Source organism: Silurus meridionalis, chromosome 14, assembly GCF_014805685.1.
Source record: "Silurus meridionalis isolate SWU-2019-XX chromosome 14, ASM1480568v1, whole genome shotgun sequence".
NCBI lineage: Eukaryota > Metazoa > Chordata > Actinopteri > Siluriformes > Siluridae > Silurus > Silurus meridionalis.
In genome coordinates this window covers 22156182-22177755 of record NC_060897.1, presented here as the reverse complement: position 1 = coordinate 22177755, position 21574 = coordinate 22156182, and the positions used below count along the sequence as shown (strand labels likewise).

Genomic DNA, 21574 nt, shown 5'->3' with positions numbered 1-21574 from the left:
CAAAAGTGAGTGCACCCCTCACATATCAGCAACCATTTTAGTAAAATCTTCTCAAGGTACAAGACTATAGAAATGACACTTGGATATATTTTAGAGTGTGCAGTTTGTATATCAGTACAGATTTACTGTCCTCTGAAAATAACTCAACCTACAACCACTATTGTCCTCATAACCTGCAACAAAAGTGAGTACACCGCAGAGAACATGTCAAAACTGTGTCCAAAGTGTCAGTATTTTATGTGAGCACCGTTGATATCCAGCGCTGCTTTAATCCTCCTGGGTATGAAATTCACCAGAGCTGCACAGGTTGTTGCTGGGATCCTGTTCATTATTACACCAGTATCATTATGCATCGGTCAAGTTACCACTCCATGTAAGCCATGCTTTATGTCAGAGCCATAATATAGCACATGACAGTACTTAGTGTACTTCCTACAGTATAAACATAAGGAAAATGTGACATAAGGTGCATGGCATAAAACGTTAATAACTGTTTAGCTGTTATTATCCAAAGTGCACGTTATGTAAGCTAAATTATAATTATTATCACTGCCTATTAATGGTTATGACAAGTACATGATAATTACAGACTTGTAATGCAGAGTTCACGTATTGCCATGTACCTCACTTTATTGGTAGCTTCGTGGTTAAAGAATTGAAGTTTGGCACAGAAGATCATGAGTTCAAATCCCAGCCATACCAAGCTGTCACTCTTGGGCCCCTGAGCAAGGCTCTTGACCCTATGGCTGTTCAGTTGTATAAATGAGATAAATGTATGTTACTCTGAATAAGGGCGTCTGTCAAATGCCACAAATATAATTAAAATATGTTTATATATAATCTGATGTTATGACAGCATATAACAGCCACATGCTTGTTCTTTATAGTCAGTGTAAATGCATTCTAAATGCTCCAAGATAACAATGCTGCATTAGCATTATGTTACAACAGTCGTGTCACCTGTCAGGGTTATAATTAAATGTCATTGTGCTACATAACACTTTTATAACATGTAATAACCAGGGCCTGAGCAGCATCTCTAAATACACTACGTAATAAAATGCCTGTTGAAACCCTAACCCAGACTTCTGTTTGGAAAGTCATGGGTTCAAATCCCAGCACAACTGAGCACCCACTGAGCAAGGCCCTCAACTGCTCAGCTGTAGCACTGAGATAACTGTAACTCGCTATTTTATGGGGCATCTCCCATGTGCCCTCATTTAAATGTAAATGTTGATGCAAGTGTTAATGGCTGGAATAACAGCTGTCAACAGAAATACCCTAAACATTTGAGTTATAAGAAAAACTAGCAAGTGGAATAACGTAACATTGCGGTAGTTATCATTACACATAACGTATTCATATTTCACTGCATTTCATTGACTTGTACTCTGCACAAATGACAATAAAGTTGAATCAAATCTAAAAACAATTACGACAACTCCCTGACATGCTTACAACCTGATTATACCAGTCTTATAATGTTTCCTCCACCTCCACCATTATCTGAACCCAACCTCATGTTATAAACGTTCTTTTTTAGCACTTCGTATGCTTTGATGACAGATTACACAATGTTGCAATATCATGATTATTTAACTATTGTTTAAACACAGGTCATGCGTAATGACATGTCAGCCTGTGCCACTGAATTTCCTGCTGCTTATGGTAATTCTCATGCGATTCTCATCTGCTTTATAGCACATTTATGACGCTTTATATCCTGATCGATAGTTTGATGCTAGACAAAAGCTGTCTCAATGTTTCAGTTAGAATAATTTCACTGCAAATGAACTGAAAATATGAGTGCATGTCATTAGGAATGTTATAGAAATGACTGGGAAAATAGATGTCACTGCAGGATGAGTAATACAACATGAGCATTTAGACTGTAGATCTTCAAAGTCATATACAATGATATTAAACATTTTTCCAGAATGCTGCTGCTGTTTTGCCGATAGACAACCAGAGCAATTTTAGCTGAGTGTCTAAAATCCGAGTCACAAGGCAAACACGGTGGCTGAGATGCTGTAAGGAAAAGACATCAACGAATTTTGCCAAAAAACGGTAAAAAAAAAAAGTCTTTTGAATGCAGCGATCGTATAGTCAGATGAATTTTTTTAAGAAGTAAGGATGCCAAGGTTCATGGAGCCAATAGCTCAAAAGATAAATAACAAATTCCAAACAAACGAAACACACACACACACACACACACACACACACACACACACACACACACACACACACACACAACCTCACATGTGTGTCACGCTTCCTGCATGGAATATAATCGAGGGCGACCTTTATCAATCAATTGAATAAACTGCTTTCAGAGCATCCATTGAAAGCCAACTCTGAGCAGGAGGTGCTTTCGCAAGCACTTTTTTTTTCCAGGGAGCAGGGGCAGCTGAAGATGAGAGAGAAGCAATACCGTCAGGCTGGCCAGTTTGGATGGTGTTTCTGCTGCATCAATTTATTGGCCAAAACCACAATCCAACTGGAGGAGGTCCAACTGACAGTAGAGCAAAAAAAAAAAAAAAAAGAGCGAGAACGCTAATGCAACACTTTTTCACTTTTTAAGAGGGTGAGATTTAAGGGTAATGGACAGGGTGTCATGGGTATGATCTTCTCTTTCATGAAACGTACAGCAACAAAACTCCAGGATACAATTTTATCCTGCGACAGAGGACCGTTAGCTTTTAGCTACTGTATGGACAAAGCAACAATGATGTAATGTGTGAATAAATGCAACAGGACAAGAGTGAGGTAAAAAAACTGAAATGAAAAAGGTAGTTCATCATTTAGAAGCAGGTTGAAAGAAGGGGGAAGTGAAATCTGTATTAACAACCTAATAACTGTCAGGCGCAATAACGATTAGGCCAAACTTGTCAAAACATTAGCAGACAGACCAAAAAACAATTACAAATCCTCACAAAAAAATGGCACAAAAATAAATTGCGTAAAAAAAAAAAAATGCTCAGATAATAACAACCAAATGCCACATTATAAACAAGAATAATACATAATCCAGAAACAAGCATGATTATAAAAATGGACATACCCAGAAAAGAAAAACAGGATTTCTCACAACATAACGATAAAAATAAAGACTTGATGAGTCACACAATAAACACACATTTGTTAGATGCTCAACACATAGTAGGTGTGCACATTAGAGAGACAGTCACAGAGCAATACCCATGCCAACATATTGAGAACCACAGAAAGGCATAAGAAACTATAAAACTATCAGATGCACACGTTTGTTTGAGAAATTTGTAAAAATCTTCTTATTCATTTTTTATATATTTATTGTAGAGCATCTTATTGATCCCAAAAGGAAATTGTAATTTCTTCGCATATCCTAGTGATGTAAGAAGCTGGGGTCCGAGCGCAAGGTTATCCATGGAGCACAGAGGGTTAAGGGATTTGCTCAAGGGCCCCCAAAAGTGGCAGCTTGGCGATCCTGGGGCTTAGACCCCCGACCTTCTGATCAGTAACCCAGAGCCTTAATCTTTGTCCTACCACCTCCCTGACCTATGCAAATTAGGCAAAAAAAATCAACCAATCCAAACGATTGGCTTAAGTGATTCTATGGTCCAATCATGTGGCTTGTGTGATTCAACGTTTGAAAACTACCTTTGAAGACACCATGGTTTCAGAAAGAAAGAAAGTGCTTTATACCTTAACAGCACAGTGAAGTTCTATTTTTGGCATACTGTATCTGAGTGATGTTAGGAAGCTGAGAGGTCAGAGTGCGATTTAACCATAATACACCTGGAGCACAGAGGGTTAACAGCCTTGCTCAAGGGCCCTGAAAGTGGCAGTTTGGGGCTTGAACACCCAACCTTCCGATCAGTAACCCAGAACCTTGACCACTGATCTACAACTTCCCTATTAGACAATAAACATTTTAAAGTGATATAATAATAGTGAATAATAGTAGCTTGGACAGAAGTACAGAGATTGTTGGTGCTTTTGATGGCTAATACAGTTCTCACTTTGCTAAACTTAACAGTTATGGAAAAATAAAACGTCACCTTGTAGCATGTGCTGTAAATCAACTGATTTGACACTAAATATTGCGTTATCCGAATAGTGCTTTAACAGCTATATTGCTAAAAACAAAAGACACCGTACACACCCACAGCACAACACCACGTTTTATATAAAATAAAATAATTCCTAATTAAAATTAATTCCCAAACATGTTCCTAATGACATCTTACCAAGAAAACTACCATCTGTAAAGATAAAAAAACTCAACGTTACATGCTATATTCCTAACAGCAGCATGTAGGAGGCTTTTGGTTGATCCACTGCAGCATAAAAAAAACCTCCTTGCAAGTAATAACAGCTTTCCGAAGAGCATGAATTGTTTGGGACGGGCTCTCAACGTGAAGAGCCAGGGTGCTTTTGTAATGTTGTGATAAGGAATAATCTCCTGCAGCCAGATGATGCACCAGAAGTTGAGAGGGTGACTCAGGTCGCCCTAAAATCATGCTCATCTAAATAAATCCTCTGGTTCCAGTTGAACAAAGTAAGAAAGCGGGAAAAAGTGCGATAGTCAGATTTACCCCAGAGGTCAGGGGGAAAAAATACAAATAAAAAACACTTCACATTGCACATTAGTGTTCCTTTCAGCAAAGAACGAGGGAGAAGGGAGGTGGTATGTGCTTTTTTTTTTTACATTCCAATCCACAGAAGCTGTTATGATACCCTCCACTCTTCTCAGAAGATGTTCTACTAGATTTTGTGGAGATTTGTGCTCTTTCAGCTACACCGGTGTTAGTGAAGTCAGGTAGTGATGTAGATGAGAAGGTGAGGAGGCCTGGGGTGCAGTCAGCGTTCACATTTATCCTAAAAGTGTTCAATAGGATTGAAGATCTATAGCAAGAGATTTTCCACTCCATTCCAAGTAAATTATGGAGCACCATTTCATCCTCCCACATCCAAAGATGTCCTGAAAGTTCCTGAAAAGTCCTGAAGCATCATATTGCACTTATAGCACAGCAATCTAGCAAAACAAACCATTTCTTATTAATTAAAGAAGAACAAAATGTCGGTTTATAGTTAAAAGTGTGTATAGAGTTTAAAAACTTTTTTTTTTTTTTACATTCCTGTGTTACTCCATTCCAACAAGAACGTTCATATAAAGCCACCAGAGCTGCTGTTCTAGGAAAAAATTCCACTTCTGACCAATCAGAATCCAGGATGAACTAAAACAAAGCTGAGGATTTAATATCGGGTCATGATTTTAAAACTTTGAGTCTGTAAGTGCTGTTTTGTTCAAACGAACGAGGGAAAAAAAAGGAACAGAGTGATATCTGCTCCTCGAGGGAAATTTCAGCCTCTTTCTGCGGCGTCTATTCCTTCAAGACGGTCCACGTTTCAATTAAACATTCAATATTCATCACTTTAATATCAAAGATTCAATTCGCTGTAGTTACACCAGAAGGCAATCAGAGAGAGAGAGAGAGAGAGAGAGAGAGAGAGAGAGAGAGAGAGAGAGGAATTCTCTGAAATGTTCTTAAAGCAGTGGGGGAGTTTTTTTTTTTATATAATATACTCTATATACCCGGTATGAATGTTATTAATGCTCATGATACTACGTATGCACGCTGGATTAATGGATTACATCAGGAAAGTGGTGTAAAAAAAAAACATTAAATAAAAAAATGAACAAGAAATAGAAATAATGATACTTATTAATACGAATTTAACATCACTTTTCACCACACAAACATCTACAGAATTAATCCTTTATAAGAAACTCCAGAGCTTTTCAATAACAAGTTTGTTAAATAATCTTTTTCACAACTAGAAATGATTCCAGGGAGCACAATTGCCACAATTCTCTCATTACTTTAGTCACTCAAACTGCCCGTTAGATTACGAGCGGTTAAAAAGAGATTAATTTCCTGATAAAACCGCACAGTGGGGATGCTTCAAATTTATAGCGCGGGCAATTAAGTGCGGCGAAGTCTTTCCTTTGTCTCGGACTGATTCCGAAGCGATAATGGCAGGTGAAGAGGAAGATAATGAGCGGGCCAGGACACACTCGTGTGCTTTAGAACGCTCGAAACAAGAGTTCCTGTGTTTCCGGCTGTCGTTATGCGTCACACTTGACTTGTCTTACAGATTCTGACTTTTTTTTTGGTTGTGAAACAAAATCATATTTTAGTAGTTCTATGGAAAGTGACTCGAGATCTTTCAGCATCAGATTTCTCATCCCAACTATAAACAAACCAACACAAAACTCAGAATAGTGCAGAATACAGGAACTGCACACACACACACACACACACACACACACACACACACACACACACACACACTGTATACGCAAACGCAGCGTCTTGAAAAAACAGGATGTAGACAAATGTTACATACCCACAGATACATCATCATCTTGAGCGAGGGGGTCAGGTGCACTCGTTTGACGAAAGCGACGCAGAGTCTCCCAAGTTCTAAAATCCGTCCTGCTTCTCCCAGTCCTGTTCTTCTCGTCTATAATTTAGAGAAATCGCTCTGGAGCGCTTATTAGGAGGACGCTCTGAGAAAAAAAAGAGGGAACGAGATCTTCACCGAGGAAGAAGAAAAACAAAAAAAAAGATGCTTCTAGTAGATCTCTTGGTGGCGGTGTTTTTTTTTTTTTTCTTCCTTCACTGTGTATCGGTCTGACTCTCGCTCTCGCGCTCACAATCCGTGGCTCGGGCAACAAATCTTGACATGAGCGTTTAATGAGAAGATCCGTGCGCAGAGGAAGTCCGGCAAAAGTGCCCTTGCAAAGTAACAGAGAGAACGAGAGACAGAGAGAGAGAGAGTGAGAGAGAGAAAGAGAGAGGGAGAGAGAGAGAGAGAGAGAGAGAGAGGCGGGGGTGGACAGGGAGGGGTGGGGTGATGGTGAGAGGCTTTTCCAATACGCACACACACACACACACACACACACACACACACACACTGCTGGAGGAAAAACAGGCAGTGCAGAAGATGGTGTGAGGAGCAAACACCAAGACGATGATGCCTTAACTTACAAAAAGAAAATTATCATTTTTTTTTATCTAGATTTTATCTTATGTTCAATGTGATGGTTTTTACATGTAACCTGCCATCTGAATACAAAGGCTACAGAAAACACACTCCAGGCTCAAATGTGCTGTGCAAAAAAGAAAAAAAAAAGCTGTAGGCTTTGTTAAACACACCTGACTTCTGCCTAGACTCCCTCTCTCTCTGTCTCTCTCTCTCTCCCTCTCTCTATTTTCTCCTGTTTTAGGACGCCAAGGCCTTCCCGCTCGTCTGCCTCTGACGCACTCGCTCTCTCATTCTTGCACTTTCCTACAGCCATCTACTGACACCGAATCAGTACTTTCACTCGTAAATCTGACGAACAAACATCGCGACTCCTTCGCTAATTACTCCGCTTCAGCTCGTGGTTACGAAGCCACTTCAATCCCAACACCGTTCCCTCTGGCATCTGGTAGAAACCTCGTGAGGACGAGGGAATGGAAATATACGTTCGGAAATAGAACCGGACAGGACAGGATATTGCAAACTGATGCAACAATCTCTGTTTTTGTCTTAAGTTATTTCATAGTTAGGAGCAACTGGAAATATCTGTGCACTTGCATCGGCTTCCCATCAGACATCAGAGCTCGAACAAACTAATACGGAGCGAGGTAGTTGGAGAGAGAGAGTTATTGACTGATCCCAAGATTAACCTCAGGGATAAGGGTGCTTAATTTAAGACTGGGCAAAGATTGCGGGAGATCACCATCACAGCCCCTCTACGGAGCATTGAACACTTTCAGCAATCCGGTCTCATGGCGCCGGATTTCTGAAGCGTCAGCTGGTATGGAAAGCTCTAGATGGTGAAGGTGTGAGCGTGAGGTGAGGTCAGGGGTGTGAAAGGAGTGTTCTTGCATCATAATTACAAAACTAATGGTGAATATCATACGTGACATGGAAAAAGAGGGAGATAAAGATGATTATTTCCGAGAAGCATCAATAGGAAGAGTCATTTCTAAACCATTAAAGCAGATCAATTTACTCCATATACTTGCATATTGTGAAAACAAAGTTTAGTTACATAAGATGGATTTTGGCACCAAGTCAAATTAAATTTAGTTGTTTGTTTTTTTTCATCATTTTGCATCCTGAAGCTCTGTGACGCCCAGAATTTTGCTCCATTTGCTAATGTTTGACCTTGGATCAGAAGGTTGTGGTTTTAAATTCCACCACCAGGCTGACACTGCTGGGCCCCTGAGCAAGGCCCTTAACTCTCAACTGCTCAGTTTTATGAATGAGAGTTATAACTAACATTTGAGAAGAACACATGCCAAATGCATAAATGTTAAAAATCATCAAAACAGCATACAAAATCAGTACGGCGATATTTCAGCTTGATTATTGTTTGGAATTTTTGCTTTGCGGATGCACGGCATGTGATTGTGCAGGAATAGGTGTACACAAGAGCAGTTCTTATCGACACAATGCACCACAACAGTACTAATCACACTAATTACAGATGTTCCATGTTCTATAGTAGACAACACCTATCACTTACGGCACTCTCTGACACTGTTGCTTGCTTCAATTAAACCACACAGACTACTGTTTTCATAAGGTTCAGCCTTCAGTGTTGTTTTCTCTAAACTCTTGTACACATTTATGCTGTAATGACATATATCTCACTTTCTGGGTCTGGTTCCTCTTCATGATTATTTTTCCCCTCATGGTTCTTCCTCACTATGGTCTAGAAAAGCTTTTTCAAAAAGGATCTAAATCTACATCTGTATTCTTGTAAAGCTACATGTAAAAGCATTTTTAGAAATAAAACACTTTTAAGGGTGGCATTTTGTTAGCTGGTTATTACTCTGTAATTGGAGTTTGTTAAAAAATAATACGGACGAGATTTTAACGCTTAAAGCATGATTCCTTATAACATGATGGTCCCTACAGAGAAGGTGAATGTTGTTTGTGTTTCCTTCCCGAGAAGCACTTAACCTGTAGTGGCCTGTAAAACCCGAGCACATCACAGTAAGTAGAAAAGTGACCGTAAGCGTCGATCCGGCAGCAGGCGTCTGAAGGAAAAGGGGCAGCAATTATGAAATTGCAAGCAGAAAGGACGGCTCATTACCGAGACTGCATAGCTCTCAGCTTAATTGGACGGCGTGTCTGAGCGTCATATCCCAATCACGACTATTGATCGCGTTGATCCGTGGCAAGGTGCGAGCGAACCCGAGACATTGTGACACAGTGTTAAACCTCTGGAGGGCCGACCAAAAGGCTCGATAAAGGTGAGAAATGATTTGTCCAGGATGTTTTTTTTTTTGCTTTTCCGATTTGCCGGAGAGGATTGGTTGCGAATAAAAAGCCCATTTGTGATCTTCCTGATCCGCTTGCCCGCTCTAATTTCCAGAAAGTTCAGATCATTAAAAGCAAATAAACAAGCCAGCGCAGGCTGCAGGAATTAGAATGATCACGGCGTATGAGCGCCAGCATCAGACACATTAATCATCCCATGGCGTTCAGACTCAAAATCCCTCAACAAACCATGATAAATTACAGAGAGGTTTGGAGGAACAGAATGTTACAAAAATCTCTCCCATATGTACTGTACGATTCATCTCCTGCTCCATACCTTCACTCACTCCGCAGAGCTTCGAAGAACTGGTATGTAACGGAATAGGATATTTGGGGAAACAGCTTTAGATAACATTTTTCACGTGTGTGTAAAAAAATGTGCACATTTGCAGTTGCTGGCAGACACACGACCACAATATTGCAAAATCAGCATCATAGCGCATGTCATTTTCATTGATTACTACTACTTTTTTATATTTTGAGAAACAGAACGAATTGTATGAGCTACAATTCATTGTAACTTTCCATTTTGTTTTTGAGCATACTCACATGTCCATTTTCAGTCTGAATACACATATACACAGTGCCAATTCTAATTTCAATGTGCATCACTGGGAATGAAAAAAAGGCAGCTTTCCTTTACATGAAAATAGGGGTGCCAATAAATATGAACAAGTATAAAACATGGACATTGAGAGAGGGGTTGTGGTATCACTTAAACCACTTTCTTCAACCTACTATTAAACTTCCGACCGGTCAGACCTTCAAGCAAAACATAAATAAATAAAATAAAACAAAACACAAAAATTCACCAACACAAGTGTTTTCTCTTTTTTTTCATCAAACTGATTAATTGAGTGTGTTTGATTTAATAATCCATAACCGGAACAGAGAGAATATCAGTCGAGGGTAATGCAGGCATAAAAAAAAAAAAAAAAAGAACACAAATAAATGCAGATAAGCTGACACACACACACACACACACACACACACACACACACACTCACACTTACAGACACACTCACACACACACACACACACACACACACACACACACACACACACACAAAACATTGCAGCGTCACTTACCCTGAGCTGGTTGGCATCACAACTCATTTGCTGGCCTGGAATCTGTCAAAAGAGACACACAAATTATAGTAACACATTACACACACCAAATACTGTAGATACCCCCACCCCTCCACCCCCCAACTTCCGCACACCCAAAAATACCCTCCCAACACACACACACACACACACAGTGAGTAATTACAAGTCAATCAAACAGAGCAGGCCGAGGAGCAGGAAAATGAGATCTGTCAGATTCTGTAGAGCCATGCAAGGGGAAAAATGCATAATAAAAGGCAAGACAGTTGTTTCCATGCCAGTGGGAGAAATCGCACAATTCCACCGGGAAGGAGGACAACGGCGGGAAATGTATCACGGTGCAGGTCCATTCCACATGCCATAGTGAACCCGGGATTCACACAAACAGCCTGATATTGATCCAGATAACCAAAATGCTAAGCAGGAAACCTCTGTATCATGCTGCTACTGTGTTTTATTACTTTTGACTGACACTGGAGACTCCTTCCATACATTTTTAAACATCCTGTTGGATGCTTTGTTTTTTTTAATCCTTTGTGCACATGTTGCAAAATTACAAAATTATTTTATTTATTTTGCTAGACACATTAAACACCTTTTTAATTACTGTCATTACTAGACACAGGATACACTCCTCACGCCTTCACGTCATTTTCTCCGTCTCTGAAACTCCACTAGGCGTGTAACTGACTCGCTCTGTCTGTAATATCATTAACAGTTTCACTTTCCACTCTTAGCTCAGCGCACGTGTCGGCCATTAGTCCGGTTTCAGAGTGCTCGGGAATGAGATTTCATCATTCCCGGACTGCAGGAATCACCCGGTGTGAAGATTAACACACACACACACACACACACACACACACACACACACACACACACACACACACACAATGGAAGGAAAAATCTTGATGATACTAACATTAAGACAAAACAAGTCAGTGTCTTGTACTGAAATGTAAATCATGTTTTCTCATAGTTCAAAAGATGTCTCATGATCGCCTCATTAGGAACAAATAAGGGAAAAAAATTTTTATCAGTTAAATAATGATGTTCATGTTAGGTGTCCGATTTAATACAGAACTTAAAGAATATACATCTTAGATGAAAATTTGGAGGAACATCTAGAATTGATCAGAATAATCAAAATTATTTAGCTATTTATTTTTAGTAATAGCAGTAAGATGAAGAAGAAGAAGGATTACAGCTGCTATTTGCTTGTATGAATTTATACCCAACACAAGCAGTAGAAATACAGTGTACCTTGACCTATGACTGCATTAATGTACGAGTTTTCAGAGGTACGAACGGTCACTCTGCAAAATTGAGGTACGAGGTCGAGAAGCCAGAAAGCGAAGATTGTGACGAAAATTAAGATAAGCAAAAATTTAAAAATTTAAAGTTTAGGGATACTTAGTGTACAGGAGTGATAGTAAAAAAACAAGTTTTCCCTCCGCCTCCGCTTATCGCCTCCACCATTGTATAGTGAACTTTTACTCAGTCTGTTACCCCAATAAACTACAATGACACATACATGTGTAACCAGTTTGTTTGTGTTTTTCACGTTGTACACTGTAGCCACTAGTTGTCAGTGTAGAGCTCTGCTGTATCGACTGCTTTACAGCAGGCCCTTAACCACTGCTCATATTTGTCCTCTCTTTATGTATTACTTTTAAAGCGCAGTGTCAATATCGAGTGTAAATTGCTTGAGCACTTGACCAATTTAAGGTGCTTGAAGCTGCAGCAATCGCTCACAGGAAACGGCGCAGCTTCAAACAGCACCGCGGAGACTCTCGTTCGGTAATGACTCTTTCCACAGGAAATCGAGAGGAAAAAGGACCGAGGGAGCACAAACGGAACAATTTGGTGCGAAAAGGGAAAAAAAGAGGCCTCTGTAGGCTTTGTTTCTTTTTTACTTTTTCATTCTCAGACCTTACTGAAAGATTGATTCACGCCTGCACTCTCTTTTACACTCTTTCTTTCTCAACAACTAGGAACACACTCCGGCCTCAGGTTTTGTTTTTTTTCTTTAGTACCGCATTTTATCTGTAATAAATCAGAACCAACTCAGAACTCAGAGAACCGGGACTCCGTTGACGTGTCACTGTAAATGTCGTAAAGTAAATGAAATAGCAATTTATTTGCAAATCATTTATTTATTGATTTATTGATTCATTTGCATTTATCATTTATGTGCAAAATCAATACCATATGTGAATTCATTTATGAAATGCCAGTCATTGAGTCAATATGACTAATCGACAAGTCACTAAACAAATTCATTTGTAAAAGTTAAATTAGCTGATCGATAAGCAAAAAAGCAGCTGGTATGTTCAATCTAAACGAGCGAATCGTTACGAGAACAAATTCAGCTGAGAAATATTTATCAGCCGTTCATTAAAAGAACTGAATAAAGTGTGAAAGCAAATTCACAAAGCTGTCAATCAGTCACCCAATTGTGAACTGTGAATCTGTTACCACACAATTTTAATTGTATTTTCACATAATAAACCGTATAAATTATCTAGTAGCCTAAAAGATCTGATTAAATACCAGACCACATTCTTTGTGTCACTGAGAGTCAGAATTAATAAATTAGGGGCATTGTTGTGATTTCTTTCATCTCCTCATCCCTACCAGTGAAATATCGACGTGTGGCCGATCTTTAATATAATCAAATCACTCGTTAATAAAAAATAAAAAGAAACAGGGTTTATTTGATTGGATTTAAGATTGAATTTGAAAATTAAAAAATAGGCCCCTGTAAATCAGTTTTGAACCAGGAAGATAAAACGAAGAGCAAAATGAGGTTTGGATTCAAGTCCTTCGTCCTCCAGTGGCTTCTGAGCATCTTAGCCATGCAGAAAAAGAGCAGAATGAAGAAGAAGAAGAAGAAGAAGAAGGAAAAAGAGCACAGATAACTCTGCTGACTCCAGGCAAAGGGACACGGGCGAGCAGAATGGGCTTATTAAGCTGACACAGTGGAGAGCACTGAACTGGTCTGCTGGAGAACGACGGAATGGTGCAAATAAAAAAAACGTGGCGGGGGATCAGGGGTGTTAGGGGAAGACAATGGCAAAGGAAAGCCGTGGTGCGAGTGAAAATCAATCCGCTGATAAATTGGTAAAACAGAGACACGGTTAAAAGAGCTGCATTAAAAACACATAAAAGTGTGTGCAAGGGAATGCGATCCTGCGTCGGCCATTTTAGCGTGGATAAATATCGTTTTTAAGGGAAGAAGAAATGTGCAATGGGAGTGTGCTGAAGATACAGTTAATTTATGCAACCCCACCTTTGATGAGAAGGGAAGGGGAAAGAGAAGGATAGTGAGAAAGAGAGAGAGAGCGAGAGAGAGAGAGGGAGGGAAAGTGCGCTGACCAAGCACAATTCCCCATGCGGTGGCGGCTGCTGCAGTGCACTTTCGCAGCACTCAGCTTATGAGAACACGGCCAGATCCTAAGCCTTTTTACACTCCTCGTCAATATTACAATACACGGACCAGCATGACTGCTGTGCCTTTATAGTGTGTGTGTGTGTGTGTGTGTGTGTGTGTGTGTGTGTGTGTGTGTGTACAGGTTTCAGAGATAGCACAGCAGCACGCAAGCTAATTACTGGACTGTGCACGGGCAGAAATGCTGAGTGAGAAACCACTGGCATTTCCTCAACGTGGCCTTTTACAAACAGAAGCACATGATGAATCACCAACCAAGCGACGAATTAAAAAAAGAAGTTTTACAGAATACAGAGTTCTGGAAATCCGCATTCTGTGTTTGCATTATAGGTAAGGAACGTAACAGTACATGCAATGCGGATAAACGATGCAGCAGTGTGGAGAAGCTGTGAAGACTTGCCACACTGCATGACCAAAGGTTTTATTCCTTTATATATCATGATAAATATTATTGTACTGTTTATTTACCTTTTATGAAAGGAGTCTCCAGTTTCAGTGTTTCATTTGTTTCTATAGCGCTTTTTTCACGACCCACATTTTCTCAAATCATCTTTTCAGAATAAGTGACCAAAATTCTCATATTTTGACTGATTTGTACAGTATTTTTCCTCGATCATGAAGCCTGGGACGACTTTGAAATTAAAAACTCCATTAGATGGTATGAGGAAGAAACCTTGAGAGGAACCAGACTCAAAAGGAGAACCCATCCTATCACCACGGTGTCACCAAGAGCATGATTTAAATACCAATGCCGATATCTAGGTTGGATCGCACTTGGAAAAAACAAACACACCGTGTAAAATATTACTGAACTTGCTGAAAAAACACGAACAAAAAAATGTGCTAAAGAAAATATAAATATAATTATTAAAAGAGATATTTATATAATTAATAAATTATAAATAGTATATAAAACGAAGCCCTCTCTGTGCAGCGCATAAAAACAAACTGCAAGTGGCATCAGCGATTCGCCTCTAGAGGCCGCTCTTGTAATGAAAGCAGACCGTAACCAGGAAAAACTATGGGTGTGAATTTGTTTAGAGAGCTGATAGTTCCAGCAATCAACTATTGGCACCAATTAATCGGCAAAACCAATTAGAAAGTAGATGTCGACCTCTACAGTGAAACCAGGCGCTCCTGAAGCATTTGCGATCATTATAGACTCCTCCATGCTAAATTCTTTAACTGTTCAATGAATATGTACAGTCGAATGGTTTTTAGGTCTTGATTAAGCGGTTGTTTATTCTCAAAGTGCAATATCCAAAATCTTCCTGAAGTGGGATTTAACTGGAGCTAGTATGTCTCTGGATGTCCATGTAAGAGGAACAAAACCTCTTTCACCTTTTATTTAAATTTTCAACCTTAGGATGGCAAAAGTAACTCACATTATGCCTCTCTGATGTTTCTTTCTTTTCTTTTTCCTTTACAGCTAAGAGGAAATATCCGACACATTTTGCAAACATAATATTACTAGGCAACACCGCTTATTGCTATCTTGTGAAAGTCCATATAGCGTGATTGAAGAACCTGTTTTACTTTTATGACTTTACCACATTTTGTTCTAAACGCACCTTGGTCCACTTAAAAAAAAGCGTTTCGACCCCATCCGCATCGTACACCTTTGTCTCCATACAGACGAAATGAGTAGAGACGTGTCTTTTAATTGAGGCTCTGAACTTCCAATTCCCGAGGGGAGCATCAGGATCCCAGCGTCCCCCTCAGGTCCTTGCCAGACCGCGATCCTTTACTGTGACCGAACCGTGCAGTGAAAAACCAATAGAGAATACATCAGGTTCTCAATTATTGGATTATCTCAATGTGATATCATTACCGCTGAACGTTCGCTCCGATCATTGATTGCATTTTTCAATTTCGTCTCGCGACTAATGCGAGTAGCCCCGCTGAACCATCTTCTGATGAGTTTGGGATCCAGTCGATATATGTCCTCATGGCCCGGCGCGAGTTTTATGGCCGGGGCAAAATATTTTTCATCCGCTTGTCTCATGTTTCTCAATTATACTAAACAGATCGCAATCTCGCCCTGCAGGCAATAAGGATGCGTGGGGTTGAATTACAATTCTACATGCAAATACGCCAATGTTTCACAGCAACACTCGCTCGTGAGAAGTGACCACAAGTGAAAACTTGTGGAATGGCAACGAGGCACTGGGACATACTGCAGGCTTTCAAATTAAACAAACGCAGAACAGTCAAAAGTATTTACATCCAACATGCATACTATTTTCATGTCAAATTAAACAGCATACAGTACAGATACGCAGAAAACCTACTTAAGTACATTAACAAATTACTTTTACTTCCTCACTGTCCACCACTGATATTTATAATACCTAGGGCATCAATTTCTGGTGCCTCCACCGGTAACCATGTTGTCGGCCTAAAGTTTGAATGATGTTGGTGTATGAATGAGGCTCCTCTGCTTCATTTGTCTTGTTCCGTCTCCTCCCGAGTTGATTGTTAGACAGATTGTTCTCCAAGGAGGCTTAGTTTGATACCATGCAATTTTTCAAATAACAAGATCTTACGGTTTGTGAAACCACGCCTAAAATAGTCCTTTTTGACTTGATCCATAGTTAAACAGATCGATCTATTGATTGAAGTCAATTCCATTTTCAACGTGTAAAGGAAACAAATGAATTGTTGATTTTAAGAGACCTGTCTCATTTTCTCCTGTATATTCACTATTGCTCTTTGATGAGGTAAAAAGTACTTTTTATCCGATTACTCAATAAATCGATGAAATAATCGGTAAAATATTCGTTTACTAAAATAATCGATAGCTGTGATCCTGGTGAGAACCTACTTTTTCATCTTCAAATTTCTGTTATGTATTTATGTGTTCAGGTTACATGATTAGATCAATAATTTGGGCCTCAAATTCAAAGAAGTTCTGCATAGTTATAGCAAACATAAATAATAAACCAAACAACAGATTACTAACGATAGCTGAGACAAGGGGGCGGGGCTTCGAAAGACTTCAGGTGATATTCAGGTATACCTCAAAACACTTACGCAGCTGTCAATCATTCCAGATTCCCATTTCGATTAACTTATTAAATGTTTTCAGAGGAGAAAACTTTATTCAATATGAAAGTGTGAAGTTATCACAGAAAATGCTGTATGTAAACTGTAGTTAATACGAACATTCATTAGAAACCAATTTAATGCCATTTAAACTCAGACTCTTAATATTTTGTAAATATTGACCAAAATTAGTGCTGTCTCTAGCAGTTTATTATCCTCAAGTATTATAGAAAACATATACAAATACATTTATTTATATATTTTACCGCTATTTATATTTTTAATGTGTACACAGATTTACCTCAGAGACCCACATGGCGGCCTTGACCCCAACATCTGTTGAGCTTTTCCCCTTTTTCTCAGAGATTTCGCTCTATTTCAGGTTTCTGTTCTCCCTCTAACTTTTTTTGTTCTCAGTTTTTATTACGTACACTGTGGTAGTAAAATAAATGTATATAAATAAAATAAATATATAGAAATAAGCGGTTGAGCTCGACGGTCTCTCTGATTCGCCTGAGCGCGAGCTCAGGTGCGCGTGACAGAGAGGCGCGCGCGTGCGCTCGTGGGCGCGTGCGCTCGAGGGCCCGGGCGCGCGCACGATTAAACGACGCCCTGGCAAAATTGTGACAGAGGAATGTGACGTGTTCAGGTCATTTATTACTATGATCTTTTTATTATTATTATTATTATTTATTAATATATTCAATTAAATCATATTTCTAATGCGTAAAAGCAAGTTTCACTTTCAATTTAATTTATCAAACAAAAAAAAAAAAAGAGGGGTTACATGGATTATTATGTCCTAAGCATGTTTTTCACACGTGATCCTCGGCTGATCACGTGCCGAGCACGTGGCTAAAATGTGCGCGTAGCCGCAAAGAGCAGACTGTGTAAGTTCACTAGTTGAACTCCATTTGCGTATGACAGAAAAACACAAATACAAATGCAAAAAACAAAGTGTATTACTGTATATGTGGATAAACTCTTAAAACTGAAAGATCCGTGTTCTTGTGAGAGAAGAGTAAACTATATATTAAGGGGAAGTGGCAGCTCAGTGTTCAAGAAATTGGACTTTGGCTCGGAAGGTCATGAGTTCAAATCCCATCACCAACCAGCTGCCACTCCTGAGCCAACAAAGCAGCAAAAAAATGCTACTGTACGTTATGCTTGGCCTCTTTAATAAATCAATTCCTTTATTTAAAAAAGGGACGATTATAAGTTCTGTGAGCAGGTAATTCCACATCTCGCTCTGAATGAATGAACGAGTAGCGACACTGCAGCGAATTACTGTTTAGTGTACCGTCATAACGTAACTTACAGGATATAACGTGGAATAACATTCACAGCATAAAACACTACTCACTACTGCGTTTAAAAGGGCACATTTTTGCTCGTATTCCGAGTAGTGTTTACGACAGGTACTTTTACTCTACTCACACTACATATTTTTGGGAAGTAATAGTACCCGAGTATGGTTTTCCACCACTGCATGTCAACAATTTTCAATCTGTTCATGTATTTATTCTACAATAAACAACATATAAGGACCTTAAAAATTAATACATTATAGAAACCAATGAGAAACCGAATTTTAAAAATCAGTAATGTGGATATTCTTTCTGTCCTGTGCAGTGGCTCGTTTACTCGTTTACTCTTCTTTACAACGGCTTCATCTTTAGTGTCCATCACTTACATGTGATATAGTTAATTAGCACTTACATACACAGCACTCAAGGGAGAAAAGAATATATATCTGGATACATCAAGTCAGCTGAGATTTCGGTTGTGGTGAAAATGCGTCCTCGTTGATGACTACAGGTTCTGATTGTAATTCGCTCATTTCGAAACAGACGACTGGTGTCGATGCAGAGGTCTCGCTTACGAGCAGTGTTATAAATTATCTTAATTAGCTTGAGCAGCTGTATGTTAGTCCATACTACGCTCATGATGGAAAGTGTATGCAGCTGAAATCAGGAAGAGTGGAGATAGAGGGAATACTCAATTTGACCAAAAAAAAGGAAACAAATGTTATTTTGGTTTTGCGTTCCCATTCAGCCTTCCTGTCAACTCGAAGCAGTCTGGCCTTTCTCTCGAAATCTCTTTTTTAACAAGATATTTCTGGATGTTTTTTGTTTTCTGCACCACTCTGTGTCAACCTCAGAGACTCTTGTGTATGAAAATACCAAAAGATAAGCACGTAGGTGTACAGTTGTTTCTGATAATGTGGTTTTCAATCAAAGCAAACGAACGACTATTTTTACATCAAGGACTATTCATTCATGAGAATTCATTCATCAAAAACAGTTTTTATGCTAGTAGGCTATCAGACAAACATAATGTTGTCTGACAGATCACTCCTGTTGGTGGCTTTTGTGAAGCTGGTGGGATTTTCCATGGATTCCATGTCAGATGCAGCCAGTAGATTCTGGCAAAAAGCCTAAAACTGTAACTCAAGCCTGGGGCTGCCTTCAGGAGGAGTTAAAAAACGAGTGCTGTCATAGAGTAACTGCGAGCCTTCACGATTTATTTGCCCCCCTTCCTCAATTAATTATCCTATTTTTTTAAGCAGTCATGCTGACCAATGACTCGTGCAGAACTTTTAAAATAATTAGGATGGCACTGGACCATATTCTGTGACTAAGAAGCCATCCAAAATGCATCACGCTTTGGAGCCATTAATGCTCTTTCGCAGAGGAAGGAGCTCATCTTTCAAAAAAAAAGAAAAGACAAAACGAGATCAAACCATAGCTTGAACTCAAATGGAGAACAACATTCTCGAGGAAAAGTTCCAAACCGGAAATGGGCGACGCAGTAAAGATGGCAGTGACTTGGAGATCTGTATCTAATCAACGGTTAAAATGTTTAGAGAGGTGTCTAGAGCTGCTAGGCGAGCGATCTGTTACCAGTGAGGAGAATAATATGCTTTCCCGGAAGCTGCAATTTTACAGCACTCATTTATTCATTACGTCCGTAGGAACCCCTTAAGTGCATCGAGAGCTTTTTAGGCTAAGCAATGAATCGCACTGCCAGTCACGCCGCATCGGAGACAACTCCGTAAATCTGCCGCTAGCGCGGGGTACGCCAGGACGTCAGGACGTATTCAGATTCACAGCAGTTCATGTGACAGTTTAAAACACAGCAGCATCGACATTAAAGTTCTTACTGCCACAACTAAAGGTTGCATACACAGACATCATGACAGATGTATTACACACACACACACATATATATATATATATATATATATATATATATATATATATATATATATATATATATATATATATATATACACACACACACACACATATGTCAAGAATGTGCAAAGCTGTCATCAAAGCAAAAAGTGGCTACTTTGAAAAATTTAAAAGATCAAATATATTTTAGTTATTGAACATGTTTTTGTTTACTTCATAATTTCATACGTCTTCTTTTATACTTTGAATGTCTTCAATATTAAAGTAATGTTGAAAATACAGATAAAGAAACACCACTGAAGGGAAAGGTGTGTACAAACCTGACATATATACATGCATAACCTTATATTATTAAAAATTTATACATGCATAACCTTATATTATAATTTTTTATAAATAAATAAATAAATAAATAAATAAATAAATAATAATAATAATCCTTTAACTCCTGGATATTATTGTTGCTTTACATGTAGTATACACACCTACTCTATACACACCTACTCTATACACACACACACACACACACACACACACACACACACACACACACACACACACTGAATCCCACTATAAGAAGACTCTCAAGTCAATCTCCGATCCAACCACTAAAGCTGATCATGTTTAAGAAGAAAAATGAAGAATAACCACACCCCCACACACTTGATATCCCCCACCTCTCTCTCTCTCTTACACACACACACACACACACACACACACACACACACACACACACACACACACACATGATAATGTTAGAAAGCCCAGCTAAGAGAAACCATTGTAAAAGACTCAATTTAGTTTTAAAGGTCAAATATCCAGTCACCGCTGAGGAGACTAATTAAGTGCCCTTCAAAGCCCTGGGAGTCCATATGAATAGATAATAGAACTGATCCGGTACCTCGGCGAGGAGAAGAATGAGCGTTGGCTCGTTTGCATGCAGCTGGGTCTGCATTAAAAATGTTCTCAGCGGGAAGGGTCTTATGTTGAGCAAACAGAAATATCACACCGGTGGCCGTTATCATTTTGCACTATGTTTCAGCGGGATGCAAAAAGAAACACGACCGAAACGCTGATTTTTAAAGAAACATCCCTGATAGAACCGGCTGGGATCCCTCAGTCAGGGAATCAGGGTTTGGAATATTTACCCTTAGGACATGTGTGAAAGTCTTTCAGTCTTTCATTATGCATTGTTTCAAATATGATCTTTGTTCACTACTGAAATCGGATGGTTTTCATAAGGATTCCTTTCTTTTTTGATGGGAACATTAAAATGGTGAAGACTTAAGCACTCTTCAGCCTGTTCCAATTCGCCTATTTTGGAAGGTAAGCACATAATACCATCCAAATAAAAAAAACCCTGAGAGCCCCTTATGTTTGCATGAATATTTACAAACAAAAACTCCAGCCA

At 39.2% G+C, this 21574-nt stretch overlaps 1 protein-coding gene across 4 annotated transcripts in view; it reads right to left on the bottom strand.

The window, feature by feature from the left end:
* Window positions 1-21574, bottom strand: part of rbfox1 (RNA binding fox-1 homolog 1) — a 257633-nt gene that overhangs the window by 151431 nt on the left and 84628 nt on the right. For 2 of the 4 annotated variants that reach the window (XM_046865708.1, XM_046865703.1), the window contains exon 2: window positions 10456-10497. In XM_046865708.1, the coding sequence (XP_046721664.1) occupies window positions 10456-10482 (27 nt within the window). In that variant the 5' untranslated portion in view covers window positions 10483-10497. Of the gene's footprint in view, window positions 1-6393; window positions 6557-10455; window positions 10498-17267; window positions 17488-21574 lie in introns of those variants that run through there. The other 2 variants (XM_046865705.1, XM_046865709.1) reach the window with 2 other exon arrangements.